At 43.7% G+C, this 23,177-nt stretch overlaps 1 protein-coding gene across 1 annotated transcript in view; it reads right to left on the reverse strand.

Annotated features, from left to right (window-relative positions):
- Cwh43 (cell wall biogenesis 43 C-terminal homolog) overlaps positions 1 to 23,177 on the reverse strand; it is a 71,201-nt gene that overhangs the window by 37,525 nt on the left and 10,499 nt on the right. Inside the window, exons 3-8 of the mRNA XM_045161239.1 lie at positions 21,415 to 21,610; positions 18,816 to 18,904; positions 17,968 to 18,225; positions 12,832 to 12,957; positions 7,065 to 7,144; positions 837 to 942 (exon numbers count right to left, since the gene is read on the reverse strand). Of these exons, the coding sequence (XP_045017174.1) occupies positions 837 to 942; positions 7,065 to 7,144; positions 12,832 to 12,957; positions 17,968 to 18,225; positions 18,816 to 18,904; positions 21,415 to 21,610 (855 nt within the window). The remainder of the gene's footprint in view (positions 1 to 836; positions 943 to 7,064; positions 7,145 to 12,831; positions 12,958 to 17,967; positions 18,226 to 18,815; positions 18,905 to 21,414; positions 21,611 to 23,177) is intronic.

Below are 23,177 nucleotides of genomic sequence, written 5' to 3' on the forward strand. Positions count from 1 at the left end.
CTGACCTGGAACTCACTCTGAAGCCCAGGCTAACCTTGAATTCATAGCAATCCTCCTACTTAGGCTTCCAAGTGCTGGGATTAAAAGTGTGAGCCATAGCTGGGCGTGATGGCGCACCCCTTTAATCCCAGCACTTGGGAGACACAGGTAGGAGGATCACGGTGAATTCGCAGTCACCCTGAGACTACAGAGAAAGTTCCAGGCCAGCTGGGGCTTGGGTGAGACCCTATCTCAAAAAAAAAAAAAAAACAGTGTGAGCCACCATGCTGGGCCCCATTCTGCTATTATTATTATTATTATTATTATTTACTTTTTAGAGAGAGAATTGGCAGGCCAGGGCGCCAGCCACTGCAATTGAACTCCAGACACTTGCACCACCTAGTGGGCATGTGTGACCTTGCGCTTGCCTCACCTTTGTGTGTCTGGCTTGTGTGGGATCTAGAGAGTCGAACATGGGTCCTTAGGCTTCTCAGGCAAGCGCCTTAATGACTAAGCCATCTCTCCAGCCCCATTCTGTTTTTGAATAGGGAACGTTTCTGGTCTTCAGCAGCAGGTGCCCAAGTCTCGGGAGCTGTCAGCAGCATCTCTAACAAGGACATGACATGAGTCCCCTGCAGACACTCCATATGACATGCTGTTTGGAATCAGTGGATTACTTGCTCTCAAAGACAGATGTGGCGCAGAAGCTGACCCTACACCTGTCTACCAAAACAAAGCCTTTTCAAGAGCTTGTGTGTGTGTCAGCATTCCTTCCTCCTATGACTCGGACACCTGCTGAAAATGAAAGGGAAAACAGCAGTCGGTGCAAACCTGGAACTATTCCCAGAAAGACTCACCTGTCTGCTTGAGCAGCTGCGCCGACCTCTCCAGACTAAGCCATCCTCCGTTGTCATATCCAAACCGGAAGGGCCAGATGGCAGCAGAGACCACTTGGGCAGGTGCCTGAGGAATGGTTGCAAAGTTGATTCAGGGCGACTGTGAACAATGGCTTTCCTCTGTCTTTCCCTATGAAAATCCCCACTTCAGCAGGGGGACTTCTTTAGACATTGACCTATGTTTAATTCATAAAAAAAACTGATGAACTACTCCATGGTTCTCTCCAAATAAATCTTAAAGCTTTGGCAGTCCAGAGGAATGTTTGGGAAGTATTTCTAATAAACATTGCTTATAATAGAAAAAAATAATTAGAGGGGCTGGAGAGATGACTTAGTGGTTAAGGCCCTTGCTGGCATAGCTCGATGACCCACGTTCCATTCCCCATTACCCACATAAGCCAGATGTACAAGGTGGTGCATGCATCTGGAGTTCATGTGCACTGCCTAGAGGCCCTGGCATGCCCATTTTCTCTCTATATCTGCTTCTTCCTCTAAGTCAAGTAAATAAATAAAAATAAAAAATATTAGAAACCACTTAGCTGTCTATGTAGGAAAATAAGAATATATCATAGAATGTTACATATCCCTAATAAGCTCATTCTAAAAATATAAAAAGAAATAAACAAATGATGTTATATACACAGAACTCTACACAATGCTAATAAATATGGTAGAGCTATATATTTCCATGTGAATGAATCTCCCAAAGATATTTTTGTTTTTTGTTTTTTTTCAAAGTAGGGTCTCACTCTGGTCCAGGCTGACCTGGAATTAACTCTGTCATCTCAGGGTGGCCTTGAACTCATGGCAATCCTCCTACCTCTGCCTCCCAAGTACTGGGATTAAAGGCGTGCACCACCACGCCTGGCTCCAAGATAATTTTAAGGAACAAGGTAAGTTGCAAAATACGTGTCAGACGTCAGGTAAGTAGAATTGAAAACAGGAAAATACATTGTCTAGGAATCTTTCGTATGTAGCAACTATGTAAAGGAATACATGAAAATGTCTTTTTTTATTTATTTGCAAGCAAAAAGAGACAGAGAAAAGAAACAGAGAGAGAGAGAGAATGGGTGTGCCAGAGCCTCCAGCCACTGCAAACGAAATCCAGATGCACGTGCCACTTTGTGCCTCCTAAAGCATCTGGCTTTATGTGGGCACTGGGGAATAGATCCCCAGGTCATTAGACTTTGCAGGCATGCATCTTAACTGCTGAGACATCTCTCCAGCCGCAAAACTATTTTTTTAAAAATCACGTGTAGTGTTATGATGTTAATGTGAAATATCTCCATCGGTTCATGTGCTTGAACACTTGGTGACCAGCAGGTGGCGCTGTTTGGGGGTGCTGTGGAGTCTTGGCAGACATGAAGCCTCTCTGGGCTCTAGGGGTGTGGCTTATGGATTATAGCCCAAGAAAACAGCCTGAGTCCCTCTCTGCTTCCTGCTCTGTGAAGAAGAGGGGGACAAACGCCTACCACCACTCAGGTATTCCCAGCACCGCTCCTCTCCTGCCATGAAAGTGAAAGAAATCCTCTCCCCCAGGTGCCTGTCAACCATGCTGTTTGATCAAAGAGGAAAACAGCCAAAAAACTCAGTTGCGCTGACAGAAGAAAAGACAGCCTACAAAGGGATACTGAGAGATCTTGCCAAGATTTGTGAAAGGACTGCCCTGGTCTAACCCGGCCATGGATGGTGATTGCACTAGTTAAGTTACCATCCTAGTGTGACCTGGCCGTGGATGGCGTTACCCTGTGGCTATACTAGTGAGGACAATGGTCAGTACTGCAGACCCGTTTGTGGGTTCTAGGGCTAGTCAGAGGAGACACCACCCCAACCCTAGCCACCCATCCCACTGACTACAACAACAACAACAAAAAAGCTCAGGTTGGGAGAAAGCGCAGTAACATCGCTGTGTAGGAAGGCCACTGCTTTACTGAGAAGGTCAGCAGGCTTTTGTTACCTGTGGTGAACTGTGTCAGCTTTACACACAGATTATGGAACTTAGTGCGAGTCATGCAGAGAAAGAAGCCATCACGATTTGGTTACGCGTACCAGGCTATCCTTTCTCATACAGTTATCCATCTGTGATGAATCTGTTAATACATTTTTGTGTGTGTGCGTGTGGTTTTTCGAGGTAGGGTCTCACTGTGGCTCAGGCTGAGCTGGAATTCACTATGGAGTCTCAGGGTGGCCTCGAACTCATGGCGATCCTCCTACCTGTACCTCCCGCGTGCTGGGATTACAGGCGTGCGCCACCACGCCCAGCTTTGTTATTACATTATTATAACAGCTATTATTGATCTCTGTTATTAATCTTGGATTCACCACGCTGAAGCCTATTACTTTCTTCTTCCAATCTCAGAGATTGTCATCTCCTTCCCTTCAAGACAAGTCACTGGCAAGGAAGTCCCCATAATTCCTCTCTCTACCTCAGCCAGAAATATCCAGCCCATCGGCCCGTCCTGCCAGCTCTGCAATCAAAATACAGTCTAAGTCCCTCCGCTTCTCTCTGGCTCACCAGCCACCAAACCCTCAAATCCCCATCTCCTCCCTCCTGGATCACTAAAAAGCCCTCAAGTGTCCTCTTTCCACCTCCAAATTTATCCACCTTTTTTGCTCACAGCGGCCAGGCCCACAACTATCATTTTCTTCACTGTCCTGCTTGAGACACGGAACTGGGAGCCAGGCTGTGTGGCCTGAGGCCCTGTGTGACCCTGCCCTCCCCAGGTCTCTGACATCACCTCCCACCATGGGCAGCCACACCCGTGGTTCTGATGCACCTCCAACACTCCAGGCTGGTGCGCCCTCAGGCCACTGGCCAAGTGTCTTCCCTCTGAATCCCAGCTTTCTGGATAGCTGCCTGTTTGTCCACTTTCAAGTCTCGTCTCAAATGTCAACAACTCAAAGCCCCCACAACAGCCTTCTCTCGCCTGGCCTGACGTCCTAGTCTATCTTTACTTATTCTAATGCATACTGACTTTCTATGCTGACATACAAAGTGTGGGAGGGCAGAGATTGGGTCCAGCTCTTTTTCCTGGCACTGGGCACATCAGAGATAATCAATGACAACACCACCTGCCAAATGAATGAGCAAATAAACAAGAATCAATTCACATTCAAGCAATTCCATTTAAAGGGAATTTCTGGCTGATCCACTTCAAATGGACATTATGCTGTATACCCGACGATGATCGTTTGATATTGAGTCACTATTATTTACGTAGTAAGAAATAGTTACTGAGTGAGACCTGAGTTTTATCCCTGGCAATACTGAGAGGAAAGAGGGAAGAGAATTAAGAGAAAAGGAAGAGAGAGTTGAATATGTGCCAAGCACCAAGCACTCGGGAAAGTCTTAGGAATACAGAAATTAACCTGAGAAATATGGTCTCCATCCTCAATATATAGTTTTTTTTTCTAGTAGTGCAGATTACTAAAGTTCAGTGATAACTCTCAAATTCTGATTTTTATCCCAAACTGTAACTCTGACTCATCATGAAGTGCCGTGATCTATCTTATCAGAGGAAAACACAGCTGTGCAATGGCTCACTCCTGCTTCAGCCCCTTTCTAGAAGGACAGAGAACATCAAAACATTTTAAATTGCCTGCAGCAAAAGTAAAAAAGGAAACTGTTCACAATCCATCAATATAAATGTACCCATAATATGAAAACTCTGTATTTGTCTGTCAGACTGTTGTTCTTGTGTCAAATAATCTCACAGTGATATTGTCAGCAATTACCTACCAGTTAGAAAACAGTTGTGTATTTTATAATTTTGATATATTAAATCTTAGCAGGAAAATAAGTCTACCAAAGGAATGAGCACTTTTTATCTATTACATGGGTCTATGCTGGCCCAGAACCCAACTTCATAAATAATTCTACTATATTATAAGTCAAAAACTATGAAGGAGATGGGATGCAGGGTCCTAAAGCCATCAGAACCAAGTCTAGCATTAGAATAGCAATGTGCAACCAGCAATGGAAGCGATCAGCAAAGTGGAGATACAGGCTACACCATGGGAGAAAATTGTTGCCAACTCTACACTCAACAAAAAATTAGCATGTAGTATACATAAAGAACTCATAAACCGAAACAGCCTTAAGTCACATCATGCAATCAATAAAGGGGATCATGAGCTGACAGTTCTCAATAGAAGAACTACAAATGACCAACAAATACACAAAAAAAGAGTTCTGGCTGGAGAGATGGCTTAGCGGTTAAGATGCTTGCCTGTGAAGCCTAAGGACCCAGGATGGATTCCCCAGAAGCCATGTAAGCCAGATGCATATGGTGGCGCATATGTCTGGAGTTCATTTACACTGACTAGAGGCCCCGGCGTACCCATTCTCTCAGAAATAAATACAAATAAAAAAATTTTAAAGTTCAACATCCTTAGCCATCAAGAAAACACAAATCAGTCTACTCAGCAGTAAAGAAAAATGAAGTTATGAAATTTGCAGAAAAATGGATGGATCTGGAAAGGATTATACTAAGTGAGGTAACCCAGGCCCAGAAAGCCAAGCGCCACATGTTCTCCCTCATATGTGGATCCTAGCTACAGATGATTGGGCTTCTGCGTGAGAATGAAAATACTTAGTAGCAGAGGCCAGTAAGTTAAAAAGGAGACATAAAGGGAAGAGAAAGGAAGGGAGGAGGGTACTTAATAGATTGGTGTTGTATATATGTAAGTACAATGATTGAGATGGGGAGGTAATATGATGGAGAATGGAATTTCAAAGGGGAGAGTGGGGGGGAGGGTATTACCATGGGATATTTTTTATAATCATGGAAAATGTGAATAAAAATTGAGAAAAAAATAAAATAAATAAATAAATAAAAAGAAAGAAAGAAAATGCAAATCAGGGCTAGAGAGATGGCTTAGCAGTTAAGGTGCTTGCTTACGAAGCCAAAGAACCCAGGTTTGATTCCCAGGTCCCACATAAAGCCTGATGCACAAGGTGGCATATGTGTCTGGAGTTCATCTGCAGTGGCTAGAGGCTCTGCTGTGCCCGTTCATTCTCTTCTCTCATAAAGAAATAAATAACTCTTTTTTTGAAGGAAAGAAAATGCAAATAACTATGTTGGGATTCCAACCACTAGTCTGCATGGCCATCAGCAAGGAAAGGAATGCCAGTAAACATGGGGAAAGAACCCTGATACATTGACCATGGGAATATATAGTTATATATTTATATTATATATATACATATAATTATATTATGTATCCTCTAGTATAGTCTCAGAATGGAGGCACCTCAAAAATACAAAACAGGGCTGGATAAATGATCTAGTGGTTAAGATGTTTGCCTGCAAAGCCTAAGGACCCAGGTTCGACTCTCCAGGACCCACATAAGCCAGATACACAAGGCAGCACACGCATCTGGAGTTCGTTTTCAGTGGCTGGAGGTCCTGGCATGCCCATTCTCTCTGTGTGTCTCTTTTTCTCTCTCTCTCATATAAATAAATAAAAAAAATAATTTTTAAAAAAGAAAATATGATGTTTATATAGAGCTTTATTCCATCATAAAGGAGAATTAAGTTGTGTTATTTAGAAGAAAATGGGTGGAACTGGAAATATCATGTTAAGAGAAATAAGCCAGACTCAGAAAGACAATTATCATGTTTCCTCTCATATGCAGAATATATATGAAAGTAGAAGGGGACTCTGTGGGGAAAGGAAGGGGTCAAAAGTAGGTAATGAAGGGTTAATATGAAAAAAAAAGTATAATGATATGTGTTGCAGTCAGGTTCACATTGCTGGTAGAAAACACTCAACCAAGAGCAACTTGTGGGAGGGAAAGGTTTATAATGGCTCACAGACTCAAGGGGAAGCTCTGTGATGGCAGGGGAAAATGATGGCATGAGCAGAGGGTGGACATCACCTCCTGGCCAACATCAGATGAACAAAAGGAACAGGACAGTGTGCCAAACACTGGCAAGAGGAAACTGGCAATGACACCCATAAACCCGCCCCCAACAATACACTGCCTCCAGGAGGCTCCAATTCCCAAATTGCCACCAGGTGGGGACCTAGCTTTCAGAACACATAAGTTTATGGGGGACACCTGAATCAAACACCACAATATTGTATGTATGAAAATGCCACCATGAAGGCCTTTATTTTGCATGCTAACTACCTAAAACAAAAGAGCCATCAAAAAAAGAAAGAAAGAAAATTGTAATTACTTACCCCTTTGCCTAATTTCATCTCATAGTCTTTGTGCCGCAATCCTAATCCCAACAACCCTATACCAACAAGCAGCCATAAAACTGAACAGAAAGAAAAAAGGGTTGTTTAATAATTAAATTTATCTTTTAAATAACTTTTTAAATTTTTATTTTTTTATTATCAACTTCCCTGATTGTAAACAATGTCTCATGGCAATGCCCTCCCCCCCCCAACTTTCCCTTTTCCATTCTCCATCATATCCCCTCCCCCTCTCAATCAGTCTCTCTTTTATTTTAATGTCGTCATCTTTTCCTCCTATTATGATGGTCTTGTGTAGGTAGTGTCAGGCACTGTGAGGTCATGGATATCCAGACCATTTTATGTCTGGAAGAGCACGTTGTAAGGAGTCCTACCCTTCCTTTGGCTCTTACATTCTTTCCACCACCTCTTCCACAACAAACCCTGAGCCTTGCAAGGTTGTGATAGAGATATTGCTGAGCACTCCTCTCTCACTTCTTCCCAGCACCATAATGTCTTTTAAAATTAGCAAACTGTTGGCCAAGGAGTTTGGATGAATGTCTAATTATTAGGTTTATTTTCACGTGTGACATAGATATATTATTTTTAATTTTGTTGACCTGGAACTCACTCGGTAGCCCCAGGCTGGCTTTGAATTTACAGTGATCCTCCTACCCCAGCCCCCCTAGTACTGGAAATAAAATGTGTGCCACCATGCCCAGCATATCTAAGTTAATACTCATACCTTAAACTCAGATTTTCTTTTTTTTTTTTATTTAGTTATTAGAGACAGAGAGAGGGACACAGAGAGAGTGAGAATGGGCACACCAGGGCTCCAGCCACTGGAAACAAACTCCAGATGCCTGTGGCACCATGTGCACTGGCTTCCATGGGACCTGGAGAATTGAACCTGGGTCCTTAGGCTTCACAGGCAAGTGCCTTAACCACTAAGCTATGTCTCCAGCCCTAAACTCACATTTTCAAAGATTATTCCCTGAAAAATATCCTAAAATCCATGAACTAAAAATGAAAATAAGCTATGAAATATATTTTTTAAATGCATCTGTGAGCAGAAGAAGACATTCTGCAGAATCAAACCCTTCAAGATGTCAGAAACCTAAGAGGCAGGGATTAAAATGAGTTTGCTTAGCATATTTAGAGAAAGGGAGGTATTTGAAAAGAGACTGAGGAATGAACAACTAAAAATGCAACCAGTGAAATGTTTCAAGAAATCAAAGAGATTTCTAGGAATAAAAATATTAGAGGCTGGAGAGATGGCTCAGCAGTTAAGGTGCTTGCTAACAAAGCCTAACAACCCAGGTTCGGTTCCCCAGTGCTCACATAGAGCAAGATGCACAAAGTGGTGCATGCATCTGGAGTTCATTTGTAGTGGCTACAGGCCCTGCACACCCATTCCCACTCTCTCTCTCTTTCTATCTCTCTCTCTCCCCCTCTTCTTTTCCCTTGCAAAATAAATAGATAAAATCTTTTTAAAACACTATAATAAGTGAGATTAAAAAAAAAATTAATGAAAGCCAGGCATGGTAGTGGGTACCTTTAATCCCAGCACTCAGAGGTTGAGGTGAGTTGGAGGCCAGCCTGGGCTACAGAGTGAGATCCGGGTCAGCCTGGACTGATAGGAACAAGATAAAGAACAGATTAGATAATGCTTAAATGAGAATGAATGTACAAAGCAGCCCAAAACCAGGTAAGAAAAAAAAAAAATGAAAGTGGCCAAAAGACATGGGGAACAGAACAAGAAGATCCAACACATAACTAACTGGTTTCAAACAGAAAGGAGAATGGCTGGCAAAAGCATGACTCATCAGAGAGATGAAGACCAAAGACTCCCAAAAAAGTTAAAGGAAGGGTGGAGAGATGACATAGCGATTAACGCACTTGCCTATGAAGCCTGAGGATCCAGGTTCAATTCCCTAGCACCCACATAAGCCAGCTGCACAAGGTGGTGTATGCATCTGGAGTTCGTCTGCAGTGGCCAGAGGCCCTGGCATACCCATTCTCTCTCTCATTCTCGCTCTCACTCTGTGTCTGCCTTTCTCTCTCATGCTCTCTCAAATAAATAAATAAATAAAATTGAAAGAAATAAAACAAAAAAAAAAAAACAACTAAAGGAGATATCCACATCCATGTAGAACATACAGAAACTATAGGATATTTTTTTTTTTAAGTCTTAAGTGCCAGAGAGAAAAAGACAGATTACCTTCAAAAGAGCAGCAATTACAGCCATAGATGTGTTCTGAATAGAAAAGTGAAGCCAGGAGTAGGAAAAGAGTATCCTCAAAGTACTGGGAGAATAATAATCACCCACTAGAAAATAGAAATGAGGGCTGGAGAGATGGCTTAGTGGTTAAGCACTTGCCTGTGAAGCCTAAGGACCACGGTTCACAGCTCAATTCCCCAGGACCCACGTTAGCCAGATGCACAAGGGGGCACATGTGTCTGGAGTTCGTTTGCAGTGGCTGGAGGCCCTGGTGTGCCCATTCTCTCTCTCTTTCTCTCTCTCTCTCTCCCTCCCTCTTTTTCTGTCATTCTCAAATAAATAAATAAAAATAAAAATTTTTTAAAAAGAAAATGGAAATGAAAGACATAATTTCCAAACCACAAAAGAGAAATGGGAGAGATGACAACAGATTGGAAAATGAAAAGAAAATCTAGTCAACCCCAAGGAAATCAAGATGAATAAAGAAAAAAGTATGCCAAGAGAGGGCTGGAGAGATGGCTTAGCGGTTAAGCACTTGCCTGTGAAGCCTAAGGACCCTGGTTTGAGGCCCAATTCTCCAGAACCTACGTAAGCCAGATGCACAAGGTGGCACATGCATCTGGAGTTCGTTTGGTGTGGCTGGAGGTCCTGGTGTGCCCATTCTCTTCCCCTTCATCCCCCCTTCTCTCTGTCTCTCTCAAATAAATAAAAATTAAAAAAAATTAAATATGCCAAGACAAAGGAGAAAGCAAAAAGGCAGAGATGCTAGAAATATCTCATAATACATTAGAAATCACTGACAAACAGACTTCGGCGTGTGTGTGTGTGTGTGTGTGTGTAATACGCATGTTTGTGTTGGGGGATGCACATGTGTGTGGATCCAGAGACTGACCTTGGGTGTCCTCTCCATCAAACTCCACCTTATTTATTGAGAGAGGATCTTTCACTTGAACTTAGGGTTCTCCAGTTCAGTCAGTCTAGCCAGTTGTAGTCTAGCCAGCTAGCCCTGGAAATCTGGTCTCTGCTTCAAAAGCACTGGGATAACAGGCAGCCAGCAATCATCAATCAGAACTCCAGTGTTCATGCTTTATCCTCTGAGCCATCTCTCCAGCCCCTTGACTGAACACTTAAAAGACAAAGCTTGAGCATTGCGGAACAGGAAAAAAAAAAAAAAAAAAGAAAGAAAGAAATAGTAAAAGATCATGGTTGCCCAAGGTGTGGAGGAGAAAGGATGAATAGATGGCTGTGGAGGATGGTTAGGTGGAAAACTATTCCAATTGACACTCAAGCTGAGAGCACATGTTGTTAGCTACATTTGTCAAAACCCACAGAATGGAGCCGGGCATGGTGGCGCACGTCTTTGATCCCAGCACTTGGGAGGCAGAGGTAGGAGGGTCACTGTGAGTTCAAGGGCACCCTGAGACTACATAGTGAATGCCAGGTCAGCCTGGGCTAAAATGAGACCCTACTTTGGAAGAAAACAAATAAACAGAAAACCCTATATAATGGGGCTGGAGAGATGGCTTAGCAGCTGGCCTGCAAAGCCAAAGGACCTAGGTTCAATTCCCCAGGAGCCACAGAAGCCAGATGCACAAGGTGGCACATGCATCAGGAGTTCGCTTGCAATGGCTGGAGGCCCTGGCGCACCCATTCTCTCTATATATCTGCCTCTTTCTCTCTCTCAAACAAATAAATAAAAAATTTTAAAGATTTTTAAAAACCTACAGAATGAACAACACCAACAGTAACTGATGGACTTTGGGTGACAGTGCCGTGTCCCCTGAGGATTATTGATTAGAACAGATGAGTCACTCTAGTTAGTGAATTTGATAGTGCAAGCGGCTTATGTACGTGGAGCAGATGGACTGAGGGAAATCTCTGTGTCATCCACTCGAGTTTTCTGTGAACCTAAAACTACTCTAGTTATTAAAAACTAGTGGGCTGGAGAGATGGCATAGCGGTTAAGCGCTTGCCTGGGAAGCCTAAGGACCCCGGTTCAAGGCTCGGTTCCCCAGGACCCACGTTAGCCAGATGCACAAGGGGGCGCACGCGTCTGGAGTTTGTTTGCAGAGGCTGGAAGCCCTGGTGTGCCCATTCTCTCTCTCTCCCTCTATCTGTCTTTCTCTCTGTGTCTGTCACTCTCAAATAAATAAATAAATAAAAATTTTTTTTTTAATTAAAAAAAAAACTAGTCTGAACATTTTCAAATGCCTCAATTTGATGGGTGAATGAATGGACAGGCTATGGATCTGTGGAAATCAAGATTGTCACAACTAAAACAAACAAACTAACAGCACCAGATTCTAGTTTCAAGGAGACATACCAAAACATAGAGACACACACAGGTGCATAGACCACAAACCCATTGCCCTCAAATATGATTAAATATGATCATTTCAAGTTATGATGAAGCATGTATAACAGTTTTGATGTAGTGGTCTTGCTGCTTTGTGATGTGTCTTTTAGAAATATTTTTGAAAATGCACACCATTTCTTAATTGTTTTTTAGCTCGTTAGATGATAATATGTTCTCTCCTTAGGTAACTATCAAAGTCTTGAAGGGAGAAACCACTTGTTCACATGTCTCTGTAGCCTACACAGTGGTCACCCAAGCTTCACATCAAATACACTCAGTAAATACTTTTACTTAATCTGCATCCTTTATTTTTATTTTATTTCAGAGAGAGAGACAGAGAGAGAGGCCAGGGCCTCAACCACTGCAATTGAACTCCAGACGCTTGCGCCACCTAGTGGGCGTGTGAGACCTTGCGCTTGCCTCACCTTTGGGCGTCCGGCTTACGTGGGATCTGGAGAGTCGAACATGGTCCTTAGCCTTCACAGGCCAGCGCCTTGACTGCTAAACCATCCTTCAGCCCTGGATCCTTTGAAGTGAGCCAAATTTTGACTAATTGCATGTGTGAGTCCCTAGTTTACCAGCATACCAATGCTAGCATATCTAATGTTCCAAAGCAGGAGAATAAGAGAAGGAGACATAGTCTCAACTAGCAGAATGAAGCATTTTAGAAATTCCACCTACTAAATCATCTTATCTGCGTTAGAAGCGAAATAAAGCTGTACATCTCTACTTAAAGTTGTATTTCTGGTTGAAATGCCATAATCTCATGAATTTAATGTATTTAAATAATTTTTTAAGGTGGGCTGGAGAGATGGCTTAGCAGTTAAGGCACTTGCCTGCAAAGCCTAAGGACCCAAGCTCTACTCTCCAGATCCCACATAAGCCAGACGCCCAAAAGTGAGACAAACTCAAGGTCTCACACGCCCACTAGGTGGCGCAAGTGTCTGGAGTTCAATTGCAGTGACTGAGGCCAGGACATGCCAATTCTCTCTCTCTCTCTTTCCCTCTTGTTCTCTCTAAAAAAAGAAAGAAAGAAAGGTGAAAAGACTCTGGTAGCAACATTGGCAACATATTAACAACAACTGGAGAGCTGGATAAAGAGTACCTGAGCTGTCACTGTACTTTTTAATTTTCATCTGTGTGAAAATTTATACAAAGAACATTCTTTTAGAAGAAAGTAAAATTATACTTACAAAGTTTCATGTATTTTTCACTCCTTCTAAAGAGCACTTTAGGGATGCTTTTTGTTTGAAGAAGAAAGTCAAGGCTTTTCTTAGGTCCAAATAACATATTCATACCAATAATTAACATCATAATCCCTGTTAAAGAGAAAAAAGGGGTGTGGAATATACCATAATGGTATAGGACTTGCTTAGCACTAATAATGCCCTAAGCTCAGTAAAATGATGGAGGAAGAAGAAGAGGAGAAACAGAGGAGAAGTAAGGGTAAGATAAGATATAATATGATGGTTTAATAAAAAAAAAATCCTTCCAGGGCTGGAGAGATGGATCAGTGGTTAAAGGTTCTTCCTTGCAAAGCCTGACAGCCTGGAATTGATTTCCCAGTACCCACATAAAGCCAGATGCATAAAATGGCACATGCTTCTGAAGTTCCTTTGCAGTGGCAGGAGGCCCCAGTGTATCCATACTGTATCTGTCTGTCTGTTTCCTCCCTCCCTCTCCCCCCTCCCTCTCTCTCTCCCTTTGCAAATAAATAAATGAATAATTTGTTTAAAATCTTAAATCGTATGTTCCAGGAGCCAAGATTTCTTTTCCCCCGAATGCAACCTGACAATTCACTTCTGAGTTAATTTATCTAGAACTCTCAATCGTGGGGACAGCCACAAGAAATAAGGTTCTCAGAATGGTGCTTAACATGAGAAGGACCCCAGGTTTTTCCTGAGGAGCAATGGCCTTGTTCATTTCTTAGAGGCTGGGTATATGTCACTGACTGTTGACGGGGCAGGACAGAAAGGAACCAACTGAGCTGACATAGAAACTCAGTCTTTGCCACTGGGAAACCTTCACATGCCTCAAGCTCAGGAAGGCAAACCAGCCAGCATATATAAATCCCTAATGGAGTGCTTGTGATAATCCTGCCCAGGCCGCAGGGACTCTGGGCATAGGATCCTTGCACAGGGTGCAGGCCAGAGCTCCAGGGTGCCAATGAGCTGGCCCATAACATTGAGCTAAAGTGGGATGTTACCCAAAGCAGCTTACATATAGTTTGCATATTCCTAAAGTGATTCACAATAAAAATGTAAACAGGGATAGCACAATATGTAAATTGGGAAATGTAAAATAGAAGTTAAGCTTCGGTAGAGGGTTAGCAGAAGAACTTATATCTAACTTTCCAGGAAAGTCCAAGTAAAATCCAGAAAATAAATTTATACTAACTTCTGATGCAGCACAGAATCTTTTCCATCATTAAATCAAAAGCTACCCTGGATATTACAAACATCCTTATGTCACTCTTACTCCTCAAAGGTTTTTATCCAAATCTATAATAAATGCATGGTTTCTGCAATCCTTTGAGTAGCAAGAAGGAACTAGAAATGTTTGTCATAACACCGAGGAAACAAAGTTTGATACAGAAGAGCTCTTACTTTTCATGGTCTGCTTCACCTGGTAGACCCTAAGCAAGCTGAAAGAAAAAAAGCATTGGACAGGAGAGCAGAGCAGGACAGAGTACCCACCTGAAAGAGATCAAAAGAAATACAAGTCTGAGGCTGGAGAGATGGCTTTGCAGTTAAGACGTTTGCCTGCAAAGCCAAAGGACCTCAGTTTGATTCCCTGGGACCCATATAAGCCAGTTGCAGAAGGGGGTGCATGTGTCTGGAGTTCATTTGCACTGCTGGAGGCCCTGGCACACCCAATCTCTCTCTTCCTCTTTCTCTCTCTCTCTCTCTCTCTCTCTCTCATAAATAAATAAAGCTAAAAAAGAAAGAAAGAAAGAAAGAAATACAAGTCTGCAAAGCCAGGGTTACTGCAGAGGAAATGCAGCAATAAATAACTACCTAGACGAAAATTCAGGAAATATCCAGTTCTCAAAGGCTATTTCTCAACAATGCATCATGAAACCAGGCATCTTCCAAAGCAACCTGTCCTGGAAGCATGTAGCTCCTGGGTCAGGAAAGTGGCTGTGGCAAGGAACAACATGGATGGGTGGATTTTAAGCATGCAAGGGAGAACCGTGGTGAAGCCACAGATCTCTGGTGAGGTTCTCACCCCACTGGAAATTCCATAAGGATTTGCTTCATTGATGTATAGCAACCCCATTCCAGGAAAGCTCCAGGTGGGTAGGGACACCAGGTGTTTTTCATCTCCAGCACATAATGCTAGGCCAGGAATACAGTAGGTGCATGATAATTCTTTTTGTTGGTTTGCTTGCTTGCTTCATTGTCTGTTTTTTCAAGGTAGCTTCTCACTGTAGTCCAGGCTGACCTGGAACTCACTGTGCAGTCCCAGGCTGGTGTCAAACTCACATTGATCCTCCTACCTCTGCCTTCCCAGAGCTGGAATTAAAAGCATGCGCCACCATGCCTAGCTGATAATTCTTTTTTTCAAAAAAAATTATTTTTATTCATTTATTTATTAGAGGCAAAGAGAGGGGTGGGGGAGAGAGAGAGAAAGTGAGAATGGGTGCACCAGGGCCTCTAGCCACTGCAAATGCATGTGTGACCATGTGCATCTGGCTTACGTGAGACCTGGAGAATCAAACCTGGGTCCTTAGGCTTCGTAGGCATGTGCTTTAGCTGCTCCCAGCCCTGATAATTCTTTTAAATAAATGATTCATTTGTTTTGTGAAAAATGAAAGCGTGAATAAACAAGAACTGGATGCCCTATTAGCATATGTTGCCTCTTTGTTTCTAAGACTTTTTGTGGAAGAATTTGATGAATTTGATATGTTTGTCTTACACCTTAAAATAACAACCAAGTGTGATGGTTCATACCTGCAATCTCAGCACTTTGGAGGCTGAGGCAGGATTGTCATGAGTTCAAAGCCAGTCTGGTCTACATAGTGAATACTCGGCCAGCCAGAGCTATAAAGTGAGATCCTGTCTTAAAAAAGCAAGGGGGACAAAGAGGAAGAGAGATTGGCAATGTTGGATTTGTATATACCTGGTATACATCAGTAATTTCATTTAAACTCCAATTTTGCTGAGCTTATAACTATTAAAATGGAAAGTAAAATTGAAATTCCATGAGTTGGGAATTTATCATTTACTAATATACATATAACTACATATATATGTATGTATAATTTGATGTTTGTGTAGATATGTGGGTGTTTGTGCATGTTCACACGTGTAAGTGTGAGACGCACATGTGGAGGTCTGAGGACAGACTTAGGTATCAGTTCTCACCTTCCACTTTGAGGCAGGGTCTCTCTGTTTTCTGTTACATGTCCAGGAGCTTCTGGGAATTCTGTCTCTGTTTCCCATCTTGCCCTAGGAGTGCTGGGATTGTAGACATGAGCTACCATGTCCGGTTTTATGTGGGTTTTGAGGAGCTGAACTCAAGCCATCTCCTCAGCCCATAAATATACTTCATTGGTAAAAATATGGGAAATAAAAATCACTGGTGAAATGCAGGGGAATCCAAAATAAATCCCAATACCTGTGTCTATTTATGAGTGTCCTCTTGAAGTGAGGACATGAGCGTCCCAGTCATGCCTTTTCCTCAGTACCAGTCTACGTGCAGCACATACTCTATAGTTTATGCTTTTTTATGGCCAATACATTATTCATAAAGTGCATTCTTCATCAGCAAGAGGACCTGAGTAGGATCACCAATACTCACGTAAAAATGCCAATCATGGGCTGGAGAGATGCTTCAGTGGTTAAGGTGCTTACCTGCAAAGTCTGAGGACCCAAGTTCGATTCTCCAGTCCCCACATAAGCCAGCTGCACAAGGTGGCGCAAGCATCTGGATTTGTTTACAGTGGCTGGAAGCCCTGGTGTGCCCATTCTCTCTCTCAGTAAAATAAATGAATAAAATATTCAAAAAAAGAAAAGATTATTCGGGCATGGTGGCACTCGCCTTTAATCCCAGCACTCAAGAGGCAGAGGTAGGAGGATTGCCATGAGTTGGAGACCACCCTGAGGTTACATGGTGAATTCCAGGTCAGCCTGGGCTAAAGAGACACCCTACCTTGGAAAAAAAAAAAAAAAAGGCTAAAAAAATTGACTGGTGTTCCTGAGGAACCAAAGCCAAGGCTGTCCTATGAATGCACATACACGCACGCACGTGCGCGCGCGCACACACACACACACACACACAAACCCAAAACCAAAAACCATAGCAAATTAAGTTATTTCAAATTAAGTACAATTTGTTAATATTTATTAATCCACAAGCCTTTTAAAAAAATGTGTCTTTGATAGCCGGGCGTGGTGGTGCACGCCTTTAATCCCAGCACTCGGAAGGCAGAGGTAGGAGGATCGCCGTGAGTTCGAGGCCACCCTGAGACTACGTAGTGAATTCCAGGTCAGCCTGAGCCAGAGTGAGACCCTACCTCGAAAAACCAAAAAAAAAAAAAAAAAAAAAAAAAGTGTCTTTGTAGGTGTATGTGCATGTTGTGTGTGTGTGTTTTATGAGGTAGGGTTTCGCTCTAGCCCAGTCTGACCTGGAATTCACTCTGTAGCCTCAGGATGGTCTCAAACCTCGCAGTGATCCTCCTATTTCTGTCTCCCAAGTGCTGGGATTAAAGGCGTGCACCACCATGCCCAGCTTGAATTTACTTTTAATTACAATTTAGATATCTTTCTAGGTCTTTCTTTCTTTTTTTTTTTTTTTTTTACTTATTTTTATTTTTATTGATTTAAGAGTGACAGACAGAGAAAGAGGCAGATAGAGAGACAGAGAGAGAGAATGGGCGCGCCAGGGCCTCCAGCCACTGCAAACGAACTCCAGATGTGTGCGCCCCCTTGTGCATCTGGCTAACGTGGGTCCTGGGGAACCGAGCCTCGAACCAGGGTCCTTAGGCTTCACAGGCAAGCGCTTAACTGCTAAGCCATCTCTCCAGCCCTTGTTTTTTGAGATAGTGTCACACTCTAGCTCAGGCTGAACTGGAATTCACTCTACAGTCTCAGGCTGGCCTAGAACTCACAGTGATCCTCCTACCTCTGCCTCCCAAGTGCTCGGATTAAATGTATGCCCCACCATGCCCATCCTAGGCTTTTATTTCTCTTTTACCAAGAGTCTACCTAAACAGAAAACCAAGCTCACCTATTTATTCCTACCGGTCCTGTGATGTACTAAATAAATCCTAGCCGGTCTCAAGGTTTGTAGAAGTTTCTTGAATCCAACCTGTTCCAGGTACTCACCCAAAAGCACATCAGATCTTTCTCTGGCGTAGACACCACCGGGCACAAACTTAAAAGCTGTGCACCATGCACAGAAGAATGTCCCTAGAAGGTATACGACCATGGCAGTGGTCATGGTTTCCCCAGGGTCTGACCCTGAGCTAACAAGCTGTCCAAGCACTTGAGGCCACATGGACCCAGTGAAGATGGCCAGCCCCCAGCCGGACACAGCCGCTGCCCACGTGTGCAGGTAGAGGAGACCCGCGGCCGCAGCTGCGCCTGTTTGTGAGAAAAAGAGAGAAGAGCAGAGTTCACAGGATGGCCAACTTACAGCTGGTCACAGGCAGAAGGGGGCTCAGGGGACTGCTGGGCCAACATGTCGCAGGGTTAATGTGGTCTGCTCAAGGCCACACAGCAGGTCGCTGGCACAACTGGAAGTGAAAAGTCATATGGAAAAATCCCAGGCCGGTCTGGACTTAGTTAAGGGGCTTGCCTGCAAAGCCTAAGGACTCAGGTTCGATTCTCTGGTACCCAGATAAGCAGTACCTAGAGGCCCTGGTGCGCTCATTCTTTCTCTAAAAAATAAATAAGGGCTGGAGAGATGGCTTAGCGGTTAAGCGCTTGCCTGTGAAGCCTAAGGACCCCGGTTCAAGGCTTGATTCCCCAGGACCCACGTTAGCCAGATGCACAAGGGGGCGCACGCGTCTGGAGTTCGTTTGCAGAGGCTGGAAGCCCTGGCGCACCCATTCTGTCTGTCTATCTACCTCTTTCTCTCTCTGTCTGTCGCTCTCAAATAAATAAATAAAAATAAACAAAAATAATTCCCTTTAAACTCATTGATGGCACCTTAGCAGGTCAGTGCCACATACCTGTCCCCCACCAGGTTAGCCTGGCATCACGAACGCAGGAACAAGCTGAGAGCATCAATCCGCTTGCCAAGCCCAACAGAACTGCACCTCTGTGAAAGAAATAAACAAACGCAAAAGCAAAAATTTAAAAACATGCAACTCCTGCCTCGAGGTGCATCCAAGAGATCATATGAGTATGAAAGCAGTGATCATGAATGCCCAATGAGCACCCATATTGCATATATTCAAATACCAAAGTAGCAAACAACAACAAAAAAAAAACCTCTGACAAATGGCATTTGAGTCCTTCATAGGCAAGGTAAACAGTTAGATTTTCTCAGACTCTTTTTATTTATTTATTTATTTTGGTTTTTTCGAGGTAGGGTCTCACTCTAGCCCAGGCTGACCTGGAATTCACTATGGAGCCTCAGGGTGGCCTCGAACTCACGGCGATCCTCCTACCTCTGCCTCCCGAGTGCTGGGATTAAAGGCGTGCGCCACCACGCCTGGCTTTTTTTTTTTTTTTTTTTTTTTTTTTTAAGGCAGGGTCTCACTCTAGCCTGAACTGTCCTGGAACTCACTCTGTAGCCTAGGCTTACACCTGGGCTCTGCCTGCCAAGTGCTAGGATTATAGGCAGAGCCACCATACCTGGCTGAGTTTTCTCAGACTCTTAAATTATAGCTCACACAGGTCACCCGACCTTTTAAGGGACTCTGCCAAGGAAAAATGTCACGAGCAGTGGTTTTTGTATAGAACTCCTTTGCCCTTTCTCTGCTCGGCCTCAGTGTTGCTTTTATCTACATTCTTGTCTCTGCCTTCCTAAGATCCATGGCAGCTTGACAGTAGTATTTTTTCACAACTACTACAAATTATTTCATTCTTTTGCTATTTTGACCAAAAAAAAACAAACAAACAAACAAACGTGTAGCTGGGTGTGGTGGTGCACACTTTTAATTCCAGCACTTGGGAGGCAGAGGTAGGAGGATCACCATGAGTTTGAGGTCACCCTGAAATGATATAAGTGAATTCCAGGTTGGCCTGGGCTACCTTGAAAACCCTACCTTGAAAACACACACACACATACACACACACACACATACACACACACTCACTTGTAAGAAGAGGAACAAAAAGAATTTAAGGGGCTGGAAAGATGGCTTAGTAGTTATGGTGTTTGCCTGCAAAGCCTAAGGACCCAGGTTTGATTCTCCAGGTCCCACATAAACCAGATACACAAAGCAGCACATGCATCTGGAGTTCGTTTGCAGTGGCTAGAGGCCCTGGTGCATCCATTCTCTCTCTTTCTCTCTCTCTCTCTCTTCCTCTCTCTGTCTCTAATAAATTAATAAAAGAATTTAAGTAAACTTAGGCTGGAGAGATGGCCTAGCAGTTAAGGTGCTTGCCTATGAAGCCTAAGGACCCTGGTTTGATGCCCCAGGACCCAGTAAGCCAGATGCACAAGGTGGCACACGTGTCTGGAGTTTGTTTGCAGTGACTAGAGGCCCTGATGTGCCCATTCTCTCCCTCCCCCCCTTTCTCTCTCTCTCTCCCCCCCTGCCTCTTTCTCTGTCTCAAATAAATAAACAAAATATTTTTAAAAAGAATTTAAGTAAACTTTAGTGAGAAATGCATCAGCAATAATAGCATTTAGTTAAGTAGTTATAACCTAAATTACACTTTTAAAACATTACACTGGGGCTGGAGAAATGGCTTAGCAGTTACGGCACTTGCCTGCAAAGCCTAAGGACCCATGTTTGACTCTCCAGGTCCCACATAAGCCAGATGCATAAGGTGACACAAGTCTCAAGGTCGCATATGTGCACAATGTGGCATATGAGTTTGGAGTTCAATTTCAGTGGCTGGAGGCCCTAATGTGCCCAGTCTCTTTCTCTCTCTTTCTCATACTCTCTTGCATATAAAATGTAACTCTAAATATTAAGCCCTGTTTTAATATTTAATTTTGTTTTTAAAGTTTATTTATTTGAGAGGAAGAAGGAGAAAGAGGGAGAGAAAGAATGGGCACACCAGGGCCTCCAACCACTACAAACAAACTCCAGATGCATGTGCCCCTTTGTGCATCCGGCTTACGTGGGTCCTGGGCAGATGAATCTGGGTCCTTTGGCTTTGCAGGCGAATGCCTTAATAGCTTAGCCATCTCTGCAGCCCCCCTAAGCACTGTTTCAAGTTACTCACTTAACCCTCACAGGTCTGTAAAAGGGATGGCACTGTTCTGCCCACTGGCAGAGGAGAACATGGGCAGAGCATTTTCTCATCATGGTGCTGTGGGCTGTCTAACCAACGCCCATCCTTGCAACCGGAGGGGCTGGAGGGAATGACCTGCAGATGCCATAACTTGCCTGACATCCGGCAGGCTCTTCAAGACAGGGGTTCCTTGCGGTGCCCATATAGGAGTTCAGAACCCCTTGGGCGCAACCCTCGGTTTTCCCTCAGCTACTTTCCCACAGTCCTCTCGCACCGCGCAGACCCCCCCCCCCCCCCAGGCCCCGGATTCTCATCTCTAGACTTCACAACACGTGGAGGAAAGATGTGGATGAGATGCAGATGCCCGGCACAATGGAGACGTTGCAACTTCTCGATGGTTTCCAAACCCAAACTCACCCGAATGGGTTAGGATCCGGCCCCCGATGGGGGTGACCACTCACTGCCCATCTGGAAATAAGAGAGACCTCTCCAAAGATCCAGTGCGTGAGGAATACAAGGCTCCCGAAGGCCGTGCCCGCCAACATGCATCTGGCTCTAGAGGCCACGTGGGCTGCCTGGCTTGTCTTCCCTTCAGCTTTGCCGTGGTCACCGTCTAGCATACACAAGTGAAGGAGGAGAAACGCGCAGTTATGGAGAAACGTGCCCTCCGTGGAGCACAGACTCTCAGCAAGTAGGAAATGGGCGCAAAGAGCTCACGGTACAGCTGGAAACATGCAAGTATTCAGCGGGAGAGATGATTTCCATAGGTCAGACAAAGAGAGTTTAAGGGAGTGTTGGGGTTCAAGGTTGAACTTTTATAAAAAATGTTTTTGTTGGGCTGGAGAGATGGCTCAGCGGTTAAGCGCTTGCCTGTGAAGCCTAAGGACCCCGGTTCGAGGCTCGGTTCCCCAGGTCCCACGTTAGCCAGATGCACAGGGGGGCACATGCATCTGGAGTTCGTTTGCAGAGGCTGGAAGTCCTGGCGCGCCCATTCTCTCTCTCCCCCTCTATCTGTCTTTCTCTCTGTGTCTGTCGCTCTCAAATAAATAAATAAAAAATGGACAAAAAATATTTTAAAAAATGTTTTTGTTTATTTTTATTTATTTATTTGAGAGTACAGACAGAGAGAGAAAGAGGAAGAGAGAGAGAGAGAAAGAATGGGTGTGCCAGGGACTCCAACCACTGCAAACGAACTCCAGACGCATGTGCCCCCCTGTGCATCTGGCTGACGTGGGTCCTGGAGAATTGGGCCTTGAGACACTTGCTTGCAAAGTCTGATCTCCTAGGTTCAATTCTCTAATATCCACATAAAGCCAGATGCACAAAGTGGCACATGGGTCTGGAGTTCATTTGCTGCGGCAGCAGGAAGCCCTACCATAACCATTCTCTCTCGCTCAAATAAATAAATGAATATTAAAATGTTTTTAAAAGGCTGGCACAGTGGCCATAATTTTCCTGCCACCTCACACACAAAATCCACAATTCCTCGGATTCTTTCTCTAGATAGCTCTTGATTAAGTTCTTTCGTTAGTTACCTACTACTTGAACTTTCAACCTATAACCTTGACAGTGAACAAGACGTGCTTTCTCTCATAAAAGGCGAGCTCCCCTTTCAGCTAAGAGCTTCTCTACCCGGAGTTGACACAGTGAAGTCAGTTAAACTCTGTCTGAGATCATATGGTGTCACTGTCCCCCAAATTATTCACTCCTCTTCTCCACTTAGTCTAAATCTTCTTCTACAAGGGAGAAGATTTTTCTGAGGATTTGACAAGTAAAACTGCAAAAAGCTACTTCAATTTATGTGAAGGTTACAATGAGTAAAAACACATGCAGAGAAAAGAATGATATATGAAGGGACGGGTGTCATTCAACTTGACTACAATGACCCAGCACATCAAGTTGCTTGCTCCCAAAAGAACAGGGCTCTCACTGAACCCTCTGGGTACCCAGAGTAACAACTGTAATTTCTTTTTTTGTTTGTGTGTTTGTCGGGTTGGTTGTTTTAATGCTGGGACTCCGCCCATGGCCCAGGTCTTGCTAGGTAAACACTCTACCAGTGAGCTAAGTCCCCAGCCCATGAATACATGTGGATGAGCAGCTGCTGTATGTGAGCCCTTCACCACACGTTTTTATTATATATATATATATGTATATTATATATATTATATGTATATTTTATA

This window comes from Jaculus jaculus, chromosome 11 (assembly GCF_020740685.1).
Source record: "Jaculus jaculus isolate mJacJac1 chromosome 11, mJacJac1.mat.Y.cur, whole genome shotgun sequence".
NCBI lineage: Eukaryota > Metazoa > Chordata > Mammalia > Rodentia > Dipodidae > Jaculus > Jaculus jaculus.